The 24849-nt window shown below is 35.1% G+C and overlaps 4 protein-coding genes across 8 annotated transcripts; 2 read left to right on the top strand and 2 right to left on the bottom strand.

Moving 5' to 3' along the window:
* Positions 1–4346: 4346 nt before the first annotated feature.
* On the top strand, positions 4347–6361 carry LOC104904380 (organ-specific protein S2). The gene is made up of 2 exons (XM_010692609.3): positions 4347–4504; positions 5803–6361. Exons 1-2 carry the CDS (start codon positions 4454–4456, stop codon positions 6118–6120), a joined length of 369 nt encoding a protein of 122 aa, XP_010690911.1. The 5' UTR covers positions 4347–4453; the 3' UTR covers positions 6121–6361.
* A 1057-nt stretch (positions 6362–7418) lies between these two features.
* LOC104904378 (uncharacterized) lies at positions 7419–12460 on the top strand. 5 transcript variants are annotated; one of them, XM_048636235.2, is made up of 8 exons: positions 7419–7629; positions 8666–8714; positions 9967–10237; positions 10342–10400; positions 10746–10815; positions 10897–10993; positions 11531–11613; positions 12090–12460. In XM_048636235.2, the coding sequence occupies exons 1-8, from the start codon at positions 7604–7606 to the stop codon at positions 12095–12097; spliced, it is 663 nt and encodes a 220-aa protein (XP_048492192.1). In that variant the 5' UTR covers positions 7419–7603; the 3' UTR covers positions 12098–12460. The 5 variants fall into 5 exon arrangements, with proteins under 5 accessions (XP_048492192.1, XP_048492190.1, XP_010690909.1 ...); XM_048636233.2 differs by having other exon boundaries at positions 7422–7633; positions 10632–10815; XM_010692607.4 differs by having other exon boundaries at positions 7423–7629; positions 10632–10815.
* Positions 12461–13824: 1364 nt separating this feature from the next.
* LOC104904377 (ATP-dependent Clp protease proteolytic subunit 6, chloroplastic) lies at positions 13825–18079 on the bottom strand. Its single transcript, XM_010692606.3, has 9 exons — positions 17753–18079; positions 17606–17670; positions 16726–16795; positions 16111–16312; positions 15947–16012; positions 15590–15730; positions 15434–15487; positions 15063–15155; positions 13825–14085 (listed from the first exon to the last, which is right to left on the bottom strand). The coding sequence occupies exons 1-9, from the start codon at positions 17842–17844 to the stop codon at positions 14038–14040; spliced, it is 831 nt and encodes a 276-aa protein (XP_010690908.1). The 5' UTR covers positions 17845–18079; the 3' UTR covers positions 13825–14037.
* Positions 18080–20486: 2407 nt separating this feature from the next.
* Positions 20487–22384, bottom strand: LOC104904376 (BURP domain protein USPL1). The gene is made up of 2 exons (XM_010692605.4): positions 22143–22384; positions 20487–21680 (listed from the first exon to the last, which is right to left on the bottom strand). Exons 1-2 carry the CDS (start codon positions 22194–22196, stop codon positions 20781–20783), a joined length of 954 nt encoding a protein of 317 aa, XP_010690907.1. The 5' UTR covers positions 22197–22384; the 3' UTR covers positions 20487–20780.
* Between the last annotated feature and the right edge of the window lie 2465 nt (positions 22385–24849).

Here is a 24849-nt window from a genome sequence, read left to right as displayed (position 1 = left end):
AAGATCTTGTTAAATTATTAAGTGAAAATTAGGTGAATATAACACTCTCCAATATAAATATATACTCATGGAATTAATTTTAATAGTATTCCTTGGCTTTTTAATTGGATATGAAAAATTAATATAGTCCCTAAAGTACAAATCATTCTATGACAATGTCTATAAAATGGTCTGCCACTAAAATTAGATTTAGCTGACCGTCAAATCACTAATGATGTTCTTTGCCCCTGTTGTAAATTTGATAATGAAACTCTTAACCCTTTTTTTTCCACATGTAATGGGTCATTATTGGAATTCAATTTTATACGACCAAAAATCCGGCATATATATAGTGCCTCAAAATCTTGTACAAAGCCTAACATCTATCTGTCCATACCCTCAAGCCTTACAATAGTTCTGTTACGATTTGTGGAGCATTTGGAAGGAACGCAATTCAATTGTCTTTGAGGAAAATATACTTAATCTAAATCGTATTTATTACAGAGCCTGGCATCAGTACTTGGAATGGACTACTCGAATAACGGTGGATTTTTCCTTTACTATCTCTTCACTTTCTTGTTGCAGCTTCCCTACTTACATTGCAGTTAGCTGGCAGTCTCCTCCCTCTGGATGTTTCAAGCTAAACTTTGATGGTTCTGTTATTTGCTCCTCAACTGCTGTCGGTGTTGCCATTCGCAACTCCGCTGGCCTTCTTGTGGCCGCACAAGCTTATCGGTTCGGCCAAATCTTAGCTCTCGTTGCTGAAGCATGGGGGTTAAGAAATGAACTTATACTTGACATTCGTCAGCATATTCAATATCTATATATTGAATGAGATAATCAAGTAGTTATAAGAGTGTTGCAAGGGCATTACACTTCCCCTTGGACTATCCAAACACTCATTGACGACATTCAGCAGCTGCTTCGCCAGTTTAATTAGATTCTACACTATTAACCATATTTTTCGAGAAACTAATCGAGTAGTAAATCTACTATAGAAAAAGGACACAATATTTATGCTGCATCGATTGACGTGGATGTTTCAACAGAGCCTTCGTTAAATAAAATTGTTCTTCTAGATTAATTGGGAGTTTTCCTTAATAGAAGGATGTCGTAACTTTCTTTATGTAAAAAAAAAAAAAATACAAAGTTGGACAACCTCCTTACTGTTGAAATAATATTAAATTCTTTAATACTTCACCATTCTGAATGGGCTTTGCTAAACGACGCCCTAAATTTTCCTATTAACGCCCTAAATACAGTATTTTATACTGTATTTTTATACTTTGTATTTTTTTCTCTCCTCCCCTTAACCCCTCCTCACATGGCAGTGATGATTTTTTTTACCCTCCCTCACCACTGCCTCACCACTCCCTCCACCTTGCTACACCACCACCACCAACACCACCCAACTCCTGTCAGACCACCACCAGCAGCACCACCACCTCATCCCCGACAAACACCACCTTCTTCTCTCTACCTTCTCTATGTTTTTTCTCCCTTTTTTCTGAATTTTTTTTAAAAAAAAGGGGGAGGCGCCCACCAAGGACTCCCCACCACCGGTGGAGGCGTCCTTGGCAAGCGCCTCACCATGTGGTGGAGCGTCTGCCAAGGACGCCTCACCATGTGGTGGAGCGCCTGCCAAGGACGCCCCCCTTTTTCAAAAAAAAAATTCAGATTTTTCAGAAAAATGGACATGAGTGATGAGTGTTACTGAGATTTGTTGCTTTGGTGTTGCCGGAATTTCGAAGAGGTGTCGCCGGAATTTCGAAGAGAGCGCCGGAATTTCGAAGAGAGTGGAGAGAGAGTGAGGGAGGGTCAAGAGGGTGAAAGAGAGTGGGAAAGTAGTGATGAGAGTGAAGGAGAGTGGAAGTGGGAGAGTGGGAGTATAAGAATACACAAATACAAATCTATGTATTTATACAGGGTGTTAGTATGAAATTTTAGGGCGATGTTTAGCAAATGAGTTTTGAATCGTACATGCTAATTATTTGATGATCTGTGACAAATTATTATCAGGCATTTCATCAATTATGTTATTTTCTTGGCAATTGGATCAAATTGGAGGTTGAAAAAATGTTGGCATTAGCCATTGCCCATAAGCCAAAAATCTATGCAGAAGTTTACCTACTACTTTATGGAGTTATTGCGTTACCTGGATTTTATTTGGTGAAGTCGTTAGTCGTGAATCACGAGTTGTCTCACACAATTACAAATGCACAAAGCGTCATCTATAATTGATTTTATTGGGAAATAATACACTAAATACTGTATAGTCTGTATTATAGTAGTAGTACTTTAGTAGTACTGTAACTCTATCAGTGATGGAGGAGGTGTGGAAGTTCCCGGACCCGGGTACTGTAAACTCTATCACACAATTAGAAAGTTAAAATGTATATATTAGATAAGTTTAGGGTCTAAGGGTTGGGTATGGGTAGGGTCTGGGTCCAAAACTTTAAGACCCGGACCCGGACCCTAAAAAATTTACTTGGACCCAGACCCGGACCCGGACCCTTAGGGTCTGAAAATGTTGGACCCAGACCCTTAAATTAGGGTCGGGTCCAACAGGGTCCAAGTAGGGTCCTGGACCCATGCCCATCCCTATGTGGAACAGTGGAAGTTAATAAGTTCTTTGGGAGGGAGAAAGAGTCAAAACTTGATGTGGGATAGGCTTGAATTTAAGGAGAAAATAGAAGCGATATATTCCCTCTGTCTTATAATATAATGCTTGATTTTCTCTTTTGAGGTAAATTTTAAAATCTTTCATCAAATATTCTCATTTGTATATATAAAAAAAACATATTTTTATAAGTGATTTCGTTAGATTCACTGCAATTTGTAGTTTCATAATATCAACTTTTAATATTTTTTTTTATTAATAAGGAATTGAAGATATTGAAGGTCAAATGTTTATATTGTAGATCGTGTAAAAAAAGCACTATATTATGGCTGGGACGGATTGAGAAGTAGTAAGTAAAAGATGGGCGGTAAATAGCGTGAAGATATATGATTCCTCCTTATCTCTTAGTTATTAGAACACTTTCTATTTTACATTATAAGAAAAAAAAACAAATATTAACATACTTCATCCGTCTCACAATATAGTTTATGATCTATTTTTTCATTGGTAATTAATTAGGTAAGCTTTATGTAAGAAGAAAGTAAAGGATTTTTATAATTTTTAGTAAAATATAGAGAAAACAAACTTTATTTAATCTGAGTGTGAAATATTATTGGATTAGTATGAGGGTACAATTACTAGTTAAGTAGCATAAAATCAAAATTGTATATAAACAAGTATAAAAGTCAAAGTGTTTTCAAGTATAAAGAAAAGCCAAAAGAGAGTACCCCATAACAATTCATCTTTTTCTTTGGGTGACGAGGACCCATCCACTTAGTAAATGGTAAAACCCCGGACTACAAGGATGAAACCCACACCCCCATGTAACCAGGTCAGTCTGGAGGGCAAGGAGGCAGCAAGCCAACAACTACCACATGGATACATTGTTATAGCGACAAGTCTCGAGCTGAGACCTGATGTATCACATGTGGCGTTTAAACCATCTTACTCTGGCCCAAGAGGTAACAACTCATTTTATTATGTACATGGAAAATAAACATGATGCCGTGTAATCATTTTCCGCTTTATGAAATAAGGCTCTGTTTTTGTGGGGATCTTCTAGAGTTTTATGAAAACTCTACAAAGTAGAGTTGAATCCTGACCATATATTATAAAATCAAGGGCTCATGATTAGTGGGAAAGGAAAAGATATGAACAGGATATTCCGGGGGGGGGGAATAGGGGGGATTTTTGGGAAAGAAAATACAAGCCTTTGATTTCTTAATCAACGACTGATATTTAACGAACTCTACCGTGTAGAATTATATTGGAACTCTAGAGGATCTCAACAAGTTTTTGTGAGCTTGTTTTTGCGTTGAGACATTTTTTAAAAAAACTTAACCTACTTTACATAAGACTTTACTAATTAAGAAAGATAACATCCATGTAAACTTATTCTATTCTAATAAGTTGAATGTAATTCAGCGAATCATACTTTTCAGGCAAAGTCGTACTTGGTTAAGGAGGAGGGTCAAGTATACTTCCCTTTTTTTATTATTACATTATGAAGGGAACACTTTACTAGAATTCCTAATTTTCTTTTATTTGGACCTCTTATATTTTATAGATACGGCTGAGCTAGCAGGAGATCATGATCCTCTTAAGCTCCTTATATGCTTGGCCCTTTATACTTCATACTTTTTTTATAAGGATACTTCCAACCTTTTTAATAAACAAATTTAAAGTTTGCAACCACTCAATGAAGTTTAAGCATTCCAGCTTATATATTGTAACTTTTATAGTTATAAAAATAGTTTCTATGATTTTGTAGCTTATTGGTACTCCCCCTATAAAAAGGGAATATAACCTCCTATATTCAAGAAGCAATTCATACTAAATCTAATAATAGCAGAGATGGGGTGCAGCATCAGAATCTTGTTCACATTTCTACTGTCAGTTATCTTGGTACGCAACTTTCTCTGCCTCAATACTCTAAGTCATTCTCTATTTCTATTCGCATTGAGAAAGTAAGGTTTTTGTTATTTTGGGCTCAATTAATAAAAATTCGGTTCAATTCAGACAAAATATGTTCATGTTTAATTCAATTTGTACAGTTTAGGAAAATTCACTTCAGTTAGTTACCTCTCACAGTTTTCATTCACTTCTGTTCAATTTAGTTTAGTTCAATTCAGACAAATTTAGTTCAGTTCACAAGAATAAAGTCTAAACCGGCAAATTCATTTTTTTTTTATTGTTTCCATTTATATTCTCTAATCTTGAAATTGGAATTTAATATCCGTCAAATTAAATTTTATATTTGATCAATACTCCACCCTGTGCTTAATAAATGATAATCCTGTATAAACGTTTCTTGTAGTGCTGGTCCAAAATAAATGTGTGATTATTGTTTTGCAAATAAAGTCACAGGCTATGGTACAATATCCACCACCATGACATGAAACTAGTTTATGGCATCAATAACATAAAAAATTTCATCCCCATCATAAACAACTTGCAAAATGTATATGTTCTATCGTGAGTTTGTGACCAATCAAGAAATTGGTGACATGGTGAACAAAAAAAAAACTATTATGAGAAAAGTAAGTGATAGGAAAATGTGTAGCCTAGTGTATTCACCACATTAGAATGACTATATTTCGAAAAATACAAATCAGATACTCCCTTCGTCTCTAAATAGAGTGTTCATTTTTTCATTTATGTTCGTCCCAAATAGATATCTCGTTTTTTTATTTGGTATAGGTTCACCAATTAAGATATTATTTTGCTTTCAACTTTTATAATATCACCCACTTTACCATATGTCCCACATTCTCTCTACTTAATAAACAATTTCTCAAAAATCTAACACAACTTCTATATTTAATTATAATTTAATACAACTAAAGTTCTACACATAATTTCTTCTTAATACTTGCGCTCAAAGAAAATGTGTATTTTATTAGGAACAGAGGCAGTAATAAAAATTTATCAATCGTCGTATTTTTTTAGATTTATAAAATGATATACATTTTATCATATTTGAAACATTTTAAAAAAAATAAGTAAAGCCGATGAATTTTTTTATGTCATGGGTAAAATGAATTCGTGAATTTGATAATGAATCATGACATTTTTTTTAGACGATGATAGAAAAAGTTGTAGAGAAAGACAGATAAACATTTTTTTATTCATGATGGTCGATGTTCAAGATAGTGTTTTATTCATCATATATTCTCTCAACTCATTACACCATGTCAAAACAGCTTGCAGGCCCAATAGATGGGAGGAAAAGCCCAGGGGATTATTGGGTTGAGATAATGAAAGGACAGCCCATTCCTGAAAGTATCAAAAACTTCATTAATCAGAAATCATATGAGGCCCATGAAAATGAAGAAGGTTTCATCAAAGACTTTGATCCAGTACCTAATATCTCTGCTTACCATGAATATGATGATGCAAATCCAAAAGAATTGAGATCCAATAATGATGATTGCAACACAAAACATGATGGGCTTGCATCTAAGAAATTAGCTGTTGATGAGTTTGAACCAAGGCCCAATATCTCTATCTACAAGGATTAGAAGACTCTTTATGGTTTTATGTCAATTTAAGATTCTTCTTAAAATATTATGTAACAAAAACTATGTAACGTGAAGTGTTGCTGTAACATGTAATGACTAATAAAAGGATCAAATCAGGTAGGATCGAGTCAATTTCGTTTTTGTGTGTCTCTTGTCATGTTAGAGGTTTACTCATTTTAGGCTTTGTATGCTTTCGTGAGCTTTTATTAAATATGATAAGTATGTGTATTGTTTGCTTATACATTTTTTTTTTTTTTGCACTTCTTTTTGGCAACTCTGTTATAAGAAGAATTTCTTCTGGGCTGCCCTTACATAGAGGTTCAACAAGTCCTATTGATTTTTTTTTTTGCTTCCACCAATATGTGAATTTTGGTCTTCCATGCGAGAGATAAGATACCATATATTTTTTTGATCCATATGAGCCACGAAGGCAATACAAAGAAGGGGAGGAGAATTCGAACCTGTGACCTATCGTTCACAACACCTCAATCTTAACCATTAGGCCAATACATCCTTAGTAGCATTTCATTCACTTTATGACAATAAAAGATAGTAATGAATTCATTATTGGATTGGGCCTTCAGAATGATGGTTGAGCCTTTAGTTACGTAAATGGGCTTAGACTTTGAACGAGGTCTTTTGTACTGGGTTCTAAAGGGTTCTCACGGGCTCTCAATGGATTTAGGCTCAATTTTCTTAGTTTCTCTGGATCTCCTCCCTTATGCCGACAAAAATTGTCGAAATTAATTTATGCACTTGTGTCTCTCTTAGGGCTGACAATAGATCAAAGATGGGTTACATGGACCTCAATCCACCCCATCACCTGCTATTCAAATTCCCAACCACACCGTCTATCACCCACCAAGAATTCCATTCATATCCACTCCATCCATCAATGGCGGTTCGGGCGGGTGGAGCATGTGGAAAATGACTGATACTAGATTTTTTTTTGTAGACTTATCAATTTTGAAAAACTTAGTCATATATTAACAATAAAGCGACTAATATCAATCTTATCACACATCGAAAAGTAATACAAATAAAATCGATCATTTTATGTGGCGATAAACAACAATTTAAAATTTGTTTATTTTTTCTAAATTTTTATATATACATATTGGTGGATGAATGGAGCAGGTGATGGATCAAAGAAAGGTCATCCACATTCGACCCGACCCACTATCCGATCCATCCATCATCCGTTTTACCACAGATTTTCGCCCATTTATTGGGAGCGTGTAGATGGATAATCCGATTCCCCATGGGTAATGGCTAGCTCTAATCTCTCTCTTTAATTTCGTTGAACAGCTTATGACTAGAGCGTAGGGACACAAAAGACCAGAAATTTGCTGTGTCCAGTGTTTTTGCTACTTTCTACATTCTACTTTCTTGTTCTTCATTCATTTACACATTTGAGTGATCTTCACTCTTCTTAAACTCGTTCATTCCTCAGGTTGTGGGTCCCATTGCCGGTGGACTCACCATGACTTTGCAAACTGATGATCATCGGTTGGTATTCTCTCTTAACTTTTTTTTTTTTTTTTACTTAGTATATTTTTCTGCAATTTTTTTGCCATTAATTTTCAGAAATTTCAGTAAATTGCTTAAAAAGGTTTATACCCATTTAAAATTTTCATCTTTTTCATGCCAATTTAGCTTAATGGATTTTCTCCCCTCAAAAAAAAAAAAAGCTTAATGGATTTTCTTTCCCTAAGGAAAAAAAGTTAATACCTTTTCTAATTAATTGATTAGTTTCTCAAAATTTGGAATTATTTGTTTTTGTTGTCTAAATTTCAAGTGAATATTATGTGGAACTATTGGGTTTTCACTTTTTGTGGATGATTAACATGTTTCTGTTGTTGCTTTCATTCAGAATCAAACATTGTTTAGAAATTTAGTTGATGCTTTAGTTTAGTAATGAGATTAGTTTAGGATGTAATAAACCCTAAAATGATGGTAATTTATTGGAGGCAGCTTTTTATATGATTAGGTTAGGGTTTTTGATGATGAGGTAATGCTTGCATTTAGATTTTAGAATAATGGTTAGAATTTGTAGACTTGTAAATGATGCTTAATTTGATAGTAATGAGATTTTAGTGTAAGATGTATAAGAAGTGCAAATGATCTTTGGAATCTTATAAATGATGGTAGTTGATTGGGAGTCATAAAGTTTGATTATTAGCTTAAGAGTTAGTCTTGCGTGGACGTGTCACACGAAGAACGAGGGTAAATAGAGGTGTCATACAAAGCACATGTGGAATTAGGGTATAGGGAGAAGATCATGTCAAAGCTTTCACACACTTCCTGAATTTCAGGTTTTGTTTGTTACTTGTATGTTGAAGTTATATTCTCTTAGTGCTTTCTACTCTCTGTCCCCTTGGTGGGCAAATCTAGTGTTTTTAATTGGGTATTCAAGGATTGAAGGGAGAGATGAGTTTTCTGTCCTCCATGTTAGTTGCCCATTATTTCTTCTTCTTTCTTTATATTTGTGGAGTTGCTAATTGGGTCTCTTTTTGACATGTTTGGTGTCCTATTGATATTGTAGATTCATGGAGTTTACAGAACGGTACTTGCGTTCATATTGGATGACAAAGGTGATCTCTGACCTTTTCTTTAACTCCCATAGTTTATTTTGCTAGTGAATAAGTGAAGTATTGTTGTTGCTTAAGGTTTGCTTCAATGGAACTCATTTTGGAGTTGTCAATTTAATTCCAAGGGATTTAAAGTTGTGATAATAGGATGAGGTAGAAAAATCTGTGAAAAATTGGGGGATTTTTTTTCCCTTTTTGGGTGTTTGAAGATCTTGACGATGTGTTCTTTTTAGAGTTTGAAATGGCCTCTAAATTCCTTGGCACTTTGCAGTTGACAGACAGATTTTTACACGCTAATTGCCAACCAACCACTTTAGTTGCTCAGTTTTTTTTTTTCTTTTTTGATTTGGGCTTAGAATTCACTTTGAAGTTTCAGCTTTCCTCGGGAAGCTTTAAGAGTGAACCATAGAAGGGTTTAGTCTCTTGATGTCAATACATTTAACTGGATGCAGGCTGCTGGTCTTTTTCTTTCTCCATCCCCCCCCCCCCCCCCCCTCCCTATCTATATATGTGAACTTAGTTTTTCATAGTGAAAATATGAAATCAGACTTTTCTGAGGTTATGCCAAATAGTGTTACTCTGACACCTTCATTTACCTAAAAAACGAGGTGTCGTGTCTGACACGACACTTTAGATACTTCATTTTAAACTAAAAACTTGACATTTTTCTACAAAATAGCCGAGTCGGACACTTGGACACCCGTATCCAAGTAGACACTCAATCCGTGTCTGAGTAACATACGCTTATCGACTCTGATCTGCAGTGTGAAAACTAAATTCTGGAACTACTGGGGAAGGAATGACATGGACTTGTGCATTAGGCTATTTTAAAGGTCATGTGTTATGTTGATGGGCAGGGAGAAGACTAAGTATCACCTGCAACTCTGCAAGTGCAATTGGGACATTAGAAACTACTACATAATCTGTCTTAGTTAAGAGTTTATATTATTATCATCACACAGACAAGATACAGTCTAATTGATAATAGTAGTTGATAGTGAAAAGAACATGTACAGGTTTAGAGAAGATGGATTTCTGAGGCATGTGATTCTTATGTTTATTTTATATACACGACACTCCAGGCTTGTCAATTATGGTGTCTTGAATTTCTGATATAGTTACTTGAAAAGAGGCTTCTTTATCAAGCACCTAACTTATTTCCAAGTTTTTCTCGGGCCATATGTTTATGTATCATGACCAGGGAGTCACATATGCTTGTTGGTACTTTCTTTACAAATATTCAATTTGCTTTCAGGTTGCTAATTTTGCTGCTATAATATTGTGGAACATTCTACATATTCTGGTGACAATATATTGTTGGGTAGATAGTATGGTTCACATCCTTGAGAGCTACCTCATCACTTATGGAGTATTAAAGAAATACAAATCGCTCGACGCAAGTAAACTGAGATACCTGGCTATTGTAGTTGATAGTGAAGAGGCTTACCAAACTTCAGAAGTTATTGAGCTGTTACATTGGTTGACTGCTATTGGTGTGAAGCATGTTTGTCTCTATGACATGGAAGGTAAATTTGTTGTGATATATCAATAGATATCGTAGCTTCCCCCCTCTCCCTCTCCCCGGCCCAAAATTGCAATTGTCAGTTTGTCTGAGATTTCGGTTGTTTAGGGGTGCTGAAGGATTCACAGCAGACCATCATATCTAAGTGCAATGCAAGACCATGGAAGGTAATAAGTCTCCACATATGATCCTAACCAAACAAGCCCTTCAGTAGTTGGGCTAGAATCTAGTAACAGTAAATCCTTTCAGCGAAATTCATGCTTTCCCACACAAGGGCAAGGGGTAAAATTGTCAACATCTATATTACTCTCTTCCTTGTGTGATGTACCCCGGTTATATTTAGCAATTGATGATTCTGCTGGAGGCTTCGTTGACAAAAAAGTATCCTATGTTTGCAGGGAGTTGAAACAACTGAATCATTCCTGAAACCTAGTCAGCTGAGTTTAGAATTTGTTTCATTATCTGATGGAAAAGAAGGTGTAGTTAAAGCCGCTAATTTGCTTTTTTTGAAGTATAAGGACTACAAGGAAGACAAGCCAAAATTTACAGAACCACTTCTTGATGAGGCTTTAAGAATAGTTGGTTTGTCTACTTTCCATAATCTTTTTTGAGGTTCACTTTTCAGATTTTAAGGAATCATGTATTTAATGTCGTCATTTGCAGGTTGTTCTGGTCCTGAACCTGATCTTCTCTTAATTTATGGAACCGCGAGATGTCATCTCGGCTTTCCTGCATGGAGGATGCGCTACACTGAGATCGTGTAAGTCAATCTTCTGAAAGTATTGAAGTGTTAAACCTTTTGTTGTAGCACAGTTATGCTTGAATTAACTAGAGCATCATCATTATCCATAGTAAAGTCAGTCTCACTGTCATGGACAGGGGATGCAGGTCAGAGGCTCTCACAAGGCGACTTTATTTCACAATTTCTGGAAGTGAAACTATAGATGTCTAAGTCTTAGATGTTTTAATGTGACATACAAGAGTGGTTGGCCTAATTTCAAGGACATTATACAAATGTTTCCACAAATTTATGTTTCAAACATTCAGATATCTAGTCAATCTCTTTTTGGAACTACACCTTTTATATCTTGCTTTCATTTCCCTTTTACTTGAAATCAATATTTCATTTCTGGTTGATTGGGTTATTTTGCATGGTATTTAGTAGATTCTCTTTGTCTCATTGAATTTTAAATGTTTTGAACTTCAGAAGATGCATCTTTGTATCATGTCACTCCAATATTAATTATAGTTTGTGTTTACGATGAGGCATTCATTTTGTTCACTTGTTTTGTGGTAGACATATGGGACGTTTGAAGTGTAAGAAATATGGTTCCTTAATCAAGGCCATTTACAGATTCACTACAATTCGCCAAAACTACGGTAAGTCTTTACGCTGATTGTTTGTTCCAATATCTTGAATATTTTGCCTGATAAACATTCAGAAATGAAAATGGACTTCTGGGTCATGCAAAAAGATAAGATAGCATCAGCAAGTACGCATCTTTTTCAAAAAATGCTTCAAAATAAGTGCATGTTGGTTCTCTCATGGAATGGAATAGAGGGTAGTGTAATGTGTTATCAACTTACCATAGGAGGAGAATAATAATAATTGGGTGGAAATAGTTACCCTCAGGAGTAGGTAAATGGTTTCTTCGTTTCCGTCTCTTACACTTCAAAACTCAAAAATGTGCTCTGGAATTCTTGGTCCAAGGTGTTGTTTCTTTGTTTGGTAACTCGACAAATCACGGCTATTTATTGGATAGAAATGAGATCATTACACATTTTCCTGCTGTCGTTTATCCCATATGTTCCAAAGTATTATCTCTAATTTCTTTGGCGATCATTTTTTTCCTCAGGTAAATAGAAAATACATCCGAAGAGTTAGTGAATTCATTATCAAAGACGAAGCACTTTGGAAAATGGCGGAACACTAACGATTTATGAACTATAGTTGGTTTAACATTGTATCACAACTTATTTGTGGGGAGGGGGATTAATATCCTTACCTTTTTTATCTTTCTCGCCGCCTCCCCAAATGAAAGGTTGTTCCTCTTGGTAGGAATGAACCCATACTACATTCTGTTGTCTGTAATTTCCTAGAGCTTTCCGAGTTACCTTGTGTTTGATCCAAGGTTGTTAATTGAGTGGATTTGATGGAATTGTCTGTAATTCTACTTGAAATGCTCCATGTTGTTCACGAGAATGCATATAGTGAATTAAGTTTATACTTCTTACGTCTCGAAATATGGGGTAACTGGTGACTATATCTGGATGGAGGTAATATTTTTCTTTGTGGTCTTCCATTACTGCTAAGGAATGGGGAAACATGCTGATGAAAATCATTGTGGAAAATAAGGTTTGGGAATAGAATGTGTTTTTATTAGGGGTGAAAGTTCGGTGTGCGGTTTGGATTAGGGCCGAATCCAATCCGATCCGAACAAATTTTGGATTTCAATTTTTCAATCCGAATCCAAACCAATTAGGGTTTGAATCCGATCCAATCCAATCCGAAATTTCATACTCTAGATTGGATCCGATCCGAAAATCCGATTTTTTTAAAACTCTAGTTTTTCGATGAAATAAATTAAGCACAACATCAGCCTAGTAGATTTAGAAAATGAGGAATCACGTGCAGTTAGTGTTTTAGGGGAAGGATTGAAGTGTTATGTGTATTGGGCTATGGAATAGGTTTTTTTTATAATAAAAAATCAGTTAAGCACTTAAACCCAATCCAGATACATAATATAAAACATATTACTATTCGGTCATATTGGATTTTTGGATCCAATTACCCTCAATCCAATCCGATTCGAAAATCCATTTTTTCAAAAAATCTCAATCCGAATCCAATCCGAACACAGTTCGAATCCGATCCGAATTACTAATTCGGATTGGATTGGATTGGATTTTGGATTTTATCCGAATAACTTTCACCCCTAGTTTTTATGGACATTCATCGAGCACATGCCATGTAAGTTAACAGATAGTCTTATACCATATAAGAGCTTAATCTTTGAGATAAACGTATCTGCTTGTTTTCTTTCTCTAATCTGGTATCTGAAATTAAATTAGGCATGTTCTCCTCGGCATAGAACACCTGAGCTGAAATGAACTGAACTAAACTAAAATTAATAGTGATATGTGAGAGTAAAAGTATTGTCAAGAGCTGAACTGAACTAAAAATAAGTTGGGGAGAACAAACGCTAACTGAACTTAAATTAACTGAAAATAAGTCAAAAAGAACATGATCTTAGAATGTATCAAAACACATTTTCAGTGGCAAACCCAAGACCTTAGTTTCATGTTGCGAGCTATTGATTTTGGGATTGCAGAATCAACTTTATCAACCCAATTTATATGGTGTGTGGCACTAATCTTTATCAACCCAATTTAGCTTCTGAATGAGGATAACTCACTGTAGCCAAGTAATCCCATTTAGACAGTATGTTTTGGCAGCATAGAAAATTGAGCTGCTTAGCAGCCTTGTAATTGTAAGAATTCAACTGGTACACAACAGAAAGTCGTCGTCGTCGTCTCTCCCTGTAGTCCTTATCTGAAATTCAACACTATTATTTTGGCTGCAATTCACTATTGAGATCCAAATAAATGAATGTAATTCCTCTTTGAAGATATACAAGGACAACAACCATGTCCCAATTACAAATGATGTAAACTAACTAGTTGAGCTGTGACTGCAACAGATTAAAATTAGTGTCGGATTACTCGTAAGACTATACTAATGGTACAACAGCAATAAGGAAGATGGATCATGAAACGTTTCCCAAAGCATCAAATACAGCATCCTCAATACTCAGTTTCCAAAATGCCATCTACAAGACCGAACTCCATTGCCTGCAACACAGGAAGGAAAATGAGGACTCAAATACATTGAGCTAAAGAATGCTGTAAAGTATAAAAATACTTATCATAACAAATCAGCCTAGTTTCTTTAAGGGATTTCCTCGGTCGAAAGATAAAACCAAACTAGAGCTTTCTAATCTTCTATATATAACTGATATTTGTTCTCGCTTGCGGAAAAAAGTTAGCAATACTCGGGACACAATTTCTCCCCCCTTGGACAGTCTAACCTTGTTTTCTCCATTTACCTATTATCCTGTTGTCAGAGCTCAATTAAAGACATTCACTATTGCAGTAGAATTTAAGTTCCATTTGGAAGTTAATGACACCTGTAGATACCTGTCTCTACAAAATTTGATGGGGTGGTGAAAAAAACTGAAAAACATGTAGTACATCCCACACAAATTCAAACTAGCCAGGCCCGGCACGACCCCACCTATATGGCCCGTGGACCGAACAACCCTTCTCTTAAACTTTTAGTCTAAATTTCCTAAGAATCCAAAAAAACAACATAAAATACGGGCCAGTCCCGCAGGCCCAGGCTGTGGACAGAATCTGGAAAATTTAGGCTAGGATTGTCCTGGCCCGCCACTCAGGGGCCCAGTCTGCCATTGCCCCAAGTCCACGGGCCATGCCCGTGAACAAGCCCGCCCCATGCCCAGGTCTACCTATTGTCATAGGTTTCTAAACTATATTCACTACCAGGCACTTATTTGCAAGAAATTGGTGTAAATATGACACTAATGTGTTAAGGCTCCCATGCAAAAGATTGCACTGAATTTTGTTTAAACTGCAAGCAGAGGTTTTCAGTTTGCAGCAATTTCCAGTCGTCTGGTATTCCAACCTGTTCTTATATTATTATAAATTTCTTAGCTACAAAAATATAGTCCCCCTATTTCATGTGCATGTGCAGAACATTGGAGGAGCCTCCCAGTCCCCACATATCCAAGAGCAAGCCTGGTTCACATTACCTCTGTGACGGATAAGAAACGATCTCTCTCTGTGTATTGCTGTACTTTCTCAAGCGTTTGACCAGTGAATGAAGCATACATTTGGTCAATTTTCTGCAATACATCCAACAGATATAAGTTAGTTCCTCTAAGCTAAGATCAATGGTAATTTTTCACAACAAAAAAAAAAGATCAATGGTAATCTCAGAAATAGCACACTGTGTCTAACCCCCACCACAGATTTTAGATAAAATCAAGATAATTCAAACTTCAAAATTAAAAGGGCTAAATTCAATCCATAGGGACACAATATTATGGATGAGACGAGTAATAAGTAAATCTTTTCATTGTCCTTGCTTGAACCAAAATGGCGAATAAAGACTGATACTAACATGTCGGGTTTGAACTGCTTCATTAACTTGACGCCTGACGTCCTCAACATGACCCTACACGAAACATGCAAAGATCAAGTTCTTATGCACAAAATTACTAAAATGAATAGTTATCGATGTACCATCACAGCTATAATATGAGAGTCAAACTCATACCCCACATCCACTCTGCGGTTGATGAATCATAATGCGTGTATTTGGCATCGCATAGCGCATCCCCTTTTCTCCACCAGCAAGGAGAAGTGCACCTTGACTTGCAGCTACACCAAAACAAACTGTCCCAACTTTTGGTTTTATCTGAAAGTCAAAATACTGTGTTAGCAGAAGCTTCCTAGTTCTCGTTACTAATATGAACCCTGATGGTTGTGATTGTGATCCAGGAACCTATAAAGTTTCTAAATTCAATAGTATGGCACCCTTTCAGATGCAGCATCACATTGTGCACAGAATAAAGCATAAACACCCCAAACTAAAGAAAAAGAAAAAAATGTATTATAACACTGGACAGCTTACCCAAGACATGCAGTCATAAATCGCTAACACAGAATAGGTGCTTCCACCAGGGCAGTTTAGATAGATCTGAAAAGATAAAGGACATACTCATCAACCACAAATTTTTTTCTTCCCTCAAATGAAAATTGAAAAGTGAAAAGCAAGTAAGCTAATGAAAAAAATACCAGTATATCAGAGTTTTCATCAACAGCAGCCAAAGTTACCAGCTGGGTGATAACCCGCTGAGCCACCTGAGAGTTCACTGGTTGCCCAATAAATATTATCCGATTTCTAAATAATACGCTAGACAGGTCCAGAGGCCCTGCTGGTGTCAATACAGCAGGCATTACAGGTGGATTACCCTTTCTGGCTTCTATAGGCCCGTTGCTGGAACAAAATCGAAGAGAATGAAGTAAGAATGTAAACTTGCAAGGCTATAGTCAGCTTGAAGAAAAAAGGTTAAAATTCTATCAGTTATTGCACAATCAATATAACGGGATATTAGAAATTTAAAAAAAAAAGCTTTAACTCCTTTTATAGATAAAGAGCTAATAACTCTATATTTCTTAAGCAGCGACCGATATGATTGAGGGCCACATTTTTCAAACTTGCAACAATTATCTAGAAGGAAGACACATAATCAATGAGTTACGAAACCACAATACCCATTTTTCTTCTAAATCCAAGCATCCACATCATATGCTAATTATTAAGTCTATGTTTCCTTTTCAGTTCTTGTAGGGTTTGTGGTTAATAGATGAAATATTCTCAGCAAACCACAGAAAACTTGAACTACATACCTTAGGTTGCTATTGTATTGGCCAGGCAGGTCGAGCTTTAATGGAAGACCAATGCTTTTACTAGATAATCCTGCAAGCAATACATAATGTAAATGGCATAGCAACTTGATTTACTCAGAAAACGCTCAACATAACGAGGACATGTAACAGATTGTCAGCACTTCTCTCTTTCCTTCTTTGACAATGAAGAGCCACTTACCCTCCAGAAAAGAGCATTTTAATCAGATTGCTCGAAGTCTCAAACAACAGATACGTACACAGAGAGGATTCACTTATTTTGTCATTTATATATTGCAGATGTATTCAAGTTATCTTTGTTAAGATCTTTGTTGATGGAGCGTGTTCATACATGAGTAACAACATGAATATCCCATCGTACATTTGCAAGATAATGTCTATATAACCCTAATGTCCATGGATTCGTCTGTCGTCTGTGTTTGATAATTGTCAAAACCTGTATACTCCCACATTCTTGACTATACCTCGATTTCCTCACCCCGCAGAGCGGCACAAACATGAAGAACAACAACAGAACAAACAAGCTGCATTCTTTATACTAACGGACAACTTAACATTGCAATCATGAATTTCCAATTCAAATTTTTCTTGGTCTTCAAATAAAAATTCTCCTTTACCAAATAATTCTCCAATTAACAGTATTAATAAGGTAGTCATTCTATCTATACCTACAAAATTACTAATAGCAATATTCCAATTGATAAAATCATCATCTTTATTTCCCACAACAATCTATCCAATCCCTAAGATTTCTCAGCTAATATATTCTACAATTTCTAGGGTTTTAGCGAAAATCAAAATCAGGAAAAGTTCCTAAAACAATTCAATTATTACAAAAATGAAGAAAAATTTCAAGTCATACCAGCAAGTGAAGAATAATCATTGGATGGATTGGATAATACAGATACAATCGATTTGTTTGAGCTCCTGCCATTAAAATTAATAAAATTACAAACAAAGATTAAATGTGAGAAATTAAAATCGAAGTAATTTCTGAGAAAGATTATACCTTTTTGAAATTGAAGCAAAAGGCGAGATTTTTGTGGGTTGAGAAGTAATTGAAGGGGAAGCAAAATAAGTAAAAATTGTACTTGCCACCATTTTTGCTGCTTAAAATTTGTGAGTTGAGAGTTGAAGAAGACTCTAGTATACTCTTCCAATGTTTCAATGATAGGAATTAGACGGTGTCGTTTTGACTTTTGGGAAGATCTTCCTATTTTGGAGATATGGACTTTGGTGTGATTTTGGGTTAATTTTAAGGCTATATGATAATAGTGTGATGGAAGATCAATGCTAAGACCAAAAAGTTATCTGTATGGAAGTTCAAAGCTAAGAGAAGTCTTATAAAGTTCACCGTTTCGTGTTAGGAAGGATATAGAGAGGATAAATACATATGCATAGGGGTAAAAGTTCGGTGTGCGGTTTAGATTAGGGCCTAATTTAATCCGATCTAAATAAAATTTGGATTTCAATTTTTCAGTTCGAATCCAAACCAATTAGGGTTTGAATCCGATCCGATCCAATCCGAAATTTCATACTTTAGATTGGATCCGATCCGAAAATTCGATATTTTTTTTAAAAAAACTCTAGTTTTTCGATGAAATAAATTAAGCACAACATCAGCCTAGTAGATTTAGGAGATGAGGAATTAAGTGCAGTTAGTGTTTTAGGGGAAAGATTGAAGTGCTATGTGTATTGGGCTATGAAGTAGGTTTTTTTATAATAAAAAATCAATTAAGCACTTAAACCTAATCCAGATACATAATACAAGGCATATTACTATTCGGTTATATTGGTTTTTTGGATCTAATTACCCTCAATCCAATCCGAAAAATCCAATTTTTCAAAAAATCTAAATCTGAATCCAATCTGAATACATCTCGAATTCGACCCGAATTACTAATTCGGATTGGATTGCATTTTGGATTTTATCCGAATAACTTTCACCCATACATACGCACGTGATGACTTGCTAGTTGAGCTAGTTAGAGAGCATATTTGTGTTAATTCTTATTGTTTATTTATTTCTTTCTTTTGGCCCCTTTCGGGAACCCGTGATAAGATGAATTTTCTTCGGACTGTCCTCGCATAGGGCCATTCACCTAGAGGCCCAACAAGCCTCAACCCTTCATCCACCAAGATTTGAACCTTGGTCTCCCATGTAGGAGATAGGAAGCCATACCATTGAACTCAAGGGTCCTTGATTGTTGTTTTATTATTATTGTGTTTTCTTATTTAGGTTGATTTTATGTTGGCTACCAATTGAGTGTGTTGTTTTAGTCTCATTTATGTTTATTTGATGCACTAGTAAGTAGGGGTGTTCATGGATGGTTAACCGTCCCGAAACAATATTTCGGTTCGGTAACCGGAAGTTTCGGTAGCTCTTTTTGCGAACCGTAACTGCAACCGTTTAAATCGGTTACCGCCTAAGCGGTTAACCGTTTAAATCGGTACGATTTTTCGGTTAACCATTAACCGTTATCTAAGTTATACTATTATGTTCTACTTAATGTACATATATATTTTCAATTTTTTTGTGCATATATTTTAATACTATATATACTCTAATATAAAATGTATTATAAAGTGGATAATAAATCAATTGGAAGACATAACTAACACTAAGAATTCACTACATTTCCTAATTACAGTGTTTATATTAGTACTAGAGTTTCTAAATAATTACATACTTCCTCTAATTGTTGTAACTTAGCAACATATATTAGAATTAATGTAATTGTTTGAAAATATTTCACAACAATTAAATAGAGAAAAAAAGATTTTGGTATTTTGGTTAATCGTTAACTCAAAAATATAACCGTAACCGTACCGTTTAACCGCTAATTTTTTCGGTTCGGTAACCATACCGTTCAAACTTTTCTTTGTCGGTACGGTAACCACCCATTTAGACCGGTTTTCGATATTTCGGTTTCGGTTTTTTATGAATACCCCTACTAGTAAGGGGTCACTTGATATACATGAAACATTTTACTCGTCTTCTTTCATGTTTTCACTGACTTTGGAGGGTGATTGTTGCATTTTATTGCACAGGGCAAAGAAAAACATACTATGTTGTAAGTTTCAGTTGTTGCTTTGAATTTCATCTTGTTGATCTTTAGTTCATTACATATGATCTGCTCATCAAGAATCTTATGTCGGATACTAATTGATCGTCTGTCATTTTTGTCTAATTCATGTTTGTTTGATGCACTAGTAAGGGATCACTTGATATACATGAAACATCAAACACTTGTCTTCTTTCATTTTTCCACTAAATTTGGAGGTGATTGTTGCATTTTATTGCATAGGGTAAAGAAAAACATACTATCTTGTAAGTTCAGTTGTTGCTTTGAACTTCATCTTGTTCTTTAGTTCTTTACATATGATCTGCTCTTCAAGAACCTTATTCTTTTCACCTTTAGATAACGAAAAAAATTAAATCTATGTCTTACCTATGCTACAAGTAATAACGAGACAAGACTACTCACAAGCTACTTGAACTCGACTTAATCAAAATGAGCTCGACATAAGTAAGACTTGGCTTGAATGAGCTTAAGTACTTAACAAAATAAGTCTAACAACTTGTACTTTGACATGAAAAGCTCACAAGAGTCACAAGAAACTCAAAAGCTTTTTCATATGACAAAATCAGTCGTTGGCTAGCAGATGATAAACTGCTAGCTAGTAACAATCAAGCTATTGAAGATGATCTTGTTTTACAATCTTACATGTAGATAATGTAGTTAAAACAATAGATATTTATATAATTGGATTTCATACTCTAACTAAGCCAAAATATGTATGTACGACCTTGTGATTCACACAAACATGAAGCTTAGAACCATTCCTAAATTAGTCTAATACAAGATTACATATACCACATAACTTTACTTTATTTAAGCATATGCATATTACATGCTCTTGCAATCACACACTAACACTAACACTAACACTAACACTAACACTAACACTACACTAGCTAGCAAATACGCATAATACATGCTCTTGCAATCACACACTAACACAGTAACACTACACTAGCTAGCAGAAGCTGGGGATGAAACCCATACTAGATTATCTTGAGGGAACACATGGCAAACAGGGGCAACCCCGGGCTCGATCCCGAGCACGCGAAACGAGGCGTGATGTGGGTCCCACTGAGAGGTATCCATGTGGCACATTGCAACAGCTTCAACTCTTTGTCCATCTTTCTCACCCTCAAGTGATATCATAAACAACCTGTTATCATTCACTTGCCCATGACAATAGTACACTGCATAAGGGTAAGGCACAGGATGACAACCTACAATTTTAGTGCCAAAAATCTCCTTAGGATCTTCTAATATGGTGTAATTTTGCAAATTAGGGACCAATTTTTTCAATTGGGTAGTTGTCAAAACTTTAAAATTATTGCTTAAACCAAAGATTTGGCCTAAATTATCAAGCATAGATTCTAAAGAAGTAGCACAAAATTTGGTCTCTCCTATTAAAGGAGGAAGTTCACAATGCACAAGGGTGTTTTTTATGGCTTTAGCTTGAGGTGAATCTTGATGAAATGAGAAAAATTCAAGAATTTTAGGAAGTTGGGTTGATGAAAATGGAATTAATTTTGCTTCTTGTTTAGAGATCATATGAGGAGTAATTGAGGAATTTTTTGTAGGAAAATATAAAGGGATCTTTTTACCAACTTTAAGGTCATCAATGTGAAAGAAGATATTCCATGATAGGTCCATGTGACCCATGTGAGATGATGATGATGATGATGTATGGTCATGCATGTGTTGATGGAAGTTATGTATCATCTTCTTATGACATCCATCATCATTATCATGGGCATGGTTAAGACATAGATGATCATCACCCTTTTCATATGCAACTTCAATGTTCATTTCATCTCCTTTTGGTATATCTCTGCCAAAATTTCCATGGATCATACACTGCAAAATTTTCATAAAAAGTCACAAATATAGAAAGAAATACACTATCTCCTTATTGGTTAGAAAATTGAAAACAAAAAAAAAGAAAGGAAATTGAGGATGAAAAATTAGATAAAATAGGAAAAAGTTTAACACACAATAAGATGTAGTACTATGTTTTTTATTTCATTTTCTTATTTCTTGGGGACTATAGTCTATACTCTGAATTGGGCCGAATTTAACATAACTGAATTGTGCTGAATTGAACTGAATGAAAACTGAGTAAGGAAACTACTGAATTGAACTGAACTGAAAATAAGTCCAATAAAACACGACCTATGTGCATGAATAAATATATGATGACTACAAAATACTGAAGTGTATGAAAAGGATAATGAACTAAGTATGGTATGTGTATGTCTTATTATTATATAATGAAGATATATAATTGGAAAAATAAAAATGAAAGTATAGAAAGATTACCAGCATAAGAAAGAGGAGGAAATTGCAAATTTTTAACAGAAGAGTAATTCCCATTTTTTTCTTTGTTGAAAGTTGAAACCTTCGTCCTCTGCTTTGCTTACAGCTTACTTGGGTGATGGTGGAGTTTTTGTACCTTGTAAAATGTCAACACTCAACACAAATACACAATGAAAGAACTGCCCAACTGGGGATCTCTACTCTGCTTTTGGGTTATTTTAAAGAGTAATGGACCCTACGTGTGTGTTTTCCTCACTTCACACTTTGTATGTATATGGTTGCAATGAAATTCAAATTAGGAAATTTTGAAAGTTGAAAGAACTAAATTCTAACCAATATCAGGTGACATCTGGTTCATATAATGGTATAGGTTCAGAATCAGGAATAAAATTAATGTGATATTTTTTTCGTTTTTTTTTTACTCGCAACGGTTTGACTCTTACACTATTTATAAACTCCATTTAGTTTATCTTTGGTGATTTATAATTAAGGAAAAAACATGTTCATGTTGGATCTTGCTAGATTCGTCTCAGTGTGTATTCTCCAAATATCTACTTTTTATAATTTTATTTATCGACAATCAAAGGTATTAATGGTTATGCATTGATAAGCGTGAAAGTCAAACGGTTGTAAGTAAAAAGAAACAGAGGAACTATAAGTTTAGAACTTGATACTCAATACCATGTGTTTGGTTTTATTTGAGAATGAGATTTTTTCTTCTATTTAACTAGAGATATTTGTATGAGTCATACCCACCTCCGCCTTGGGTTTTTTCTAATACACCCCTTACCTTATGGGTTTGAGATTTAAGTTTTAATTCTATTAATCTATTAAACAAACATTAGGTATGAGTTTCGTTCACTTTAAACTCATACCTCATTGCAAAATCATATGAGCTAAACGTTCAAACATAATCATTTAGATTTGTAACACATAAGCTATTTTATAAGCCCGACCTATGCCTCGACTACCTATAGTTTTCAATATTAATATTTTTCCCCCGAAATGTGGCTTTAAAAGGGTGTTGGTCTCTTAGATGTTGAGTGTTGACACTGCAAAGTGCAAATGAACTTCACAGCCTTGTGTGCCAAAGTTGCATCATTATGAGTTCATGCTGAGACATCTAAGACATGTATAAATCACTTTCCATCTATCAATATAATTGTTCATTTTTCTACAAAGTTTATTTATTCTCGCTAATACCAAACTTTTTCCACCTTTCTCATATTCTCTAATACACTATACATATTTTCTTTGTCCCATATTGACATAAATTTCACTCATCACATATTGTTTATTTATTTGCCACAATTTAATTTAACAACAATTTTTGTGCAAAGTGAAAAATAGAGAAAAAGAAGTAGGTGGAGGACTATAGGCCCTAGGCCCATGGTCCTGGTGAGCGCATGTGGTAACCACACATCACCACAAGTCCACTAAAAACCTCATTGCTACTCAACTCAAAGAGTAGTGGAAGAGCCAAGTTTATAAACCTTACCTCTCCCTACTATATTTCCAATGTGGGACAAGGGACTTCAAGACTCTTTTACTTCTTTTGAAGCAAAATATTATAAACAACTCCAACAGTGGTGAGAATCGAATCCCTGTCATAAGGATACGTGTAATAAGAACCTTACAACCACTAAGTTGAATAGAAGGCACTCTAAGTCAACCTTGATTTTTATTTAGAAATTTGGATACCACATTACCACTCGTATAAGCTACTACTATTCTCCAGCTAAACACTGTTGATGATGCTTCTACATGTAACTAGCTAAGCACTTGATAGAGTACAAATCTATTCTTGGGGCCTCAATCATCAGCTTAAGCTTTTGGTTGAGTTGGTCCTTTGACATGGTATCAGAGCCAGCGTGACAAAAAGGTCACGGGTTCGAATCTCCTCCACCCCCTCATTTCTCAGTGGAATATCCTGGAGCCTCAATCATCAGCTTAAGCTTTTGGTTGAGTTGGTCCTTTGACAACACTGTTTGGGAAAAATCCAGAAGTGATGAATGATAAAATGAAGAGGTACAATTGAATCATCATTCATCACAACACCAAACACTTCACTAAGTAAAAAGTCTAAACTAACAATAAGAAAAATCTATCCACTTTTTATAGCATATATAATTTCAAGGGATAAAAGATAAGATAAGGAATTGTTGACTTGAGAGGAGTTGACAAGATCTAGGTTTTTCTTGGCCCAATGAATACAACATAATTCTGCTGCTAATTTTGTCACTATTATTCTATTAATATAACTCATTTACTTAGCTTTGATGCTTTCCTATCAATATCACTATTTATTTTTCACGTCTTTTTCTCATAGTGATATTATTGCATATTCTACATAGAATCTGTGGTAAGATTTTTGTATGTCAACCGTGTGAATCTCGCAATTAACGGCTAGATATTTAGGCTAATAGCGGCAAGCTTAGATCCTTATAATTAGCGATAAATCAAAATATTACAATTAAAACAATTTATGAACTGTTGTGAGAAATAGAGAGAGAAGTTATGCAAATATATCAGAGAGTATTGTATTGCATTGATGTGTAAAACTGATTTCTTACACTGGTATATATAGGCAAAGTTTCTACTGTGCACAATTGCAAAATTTTCAAGACGGAAGAAAATAACCTGACATGCATTAAATGCACGCAGGTTATATGGACTTCACGCATATGTGAACAGTGGACTTCACACATGT

Source organism: Beta vulgaris, chromosome 9 (assembly GCF_026745355.1).
Source record: "Beta vulgaris subsp. vulgaris cultivar EL10 chromosome 9, EL10.2, whole genome shotgun sequence".
Taxonomy (NCBI): domain Eukaryota; kingdom Viridiplantae; phylum Streptophyta; class Magnoliopsida; order Caryophyllales; family Amaranthaceae; genus Beta; species Beta vulgaris.
The sequence above is the reverse complement of the archived record's forward strand: the minus strand, read 5'-3'. Positions and strand labels throughout refer to the sequence as shown.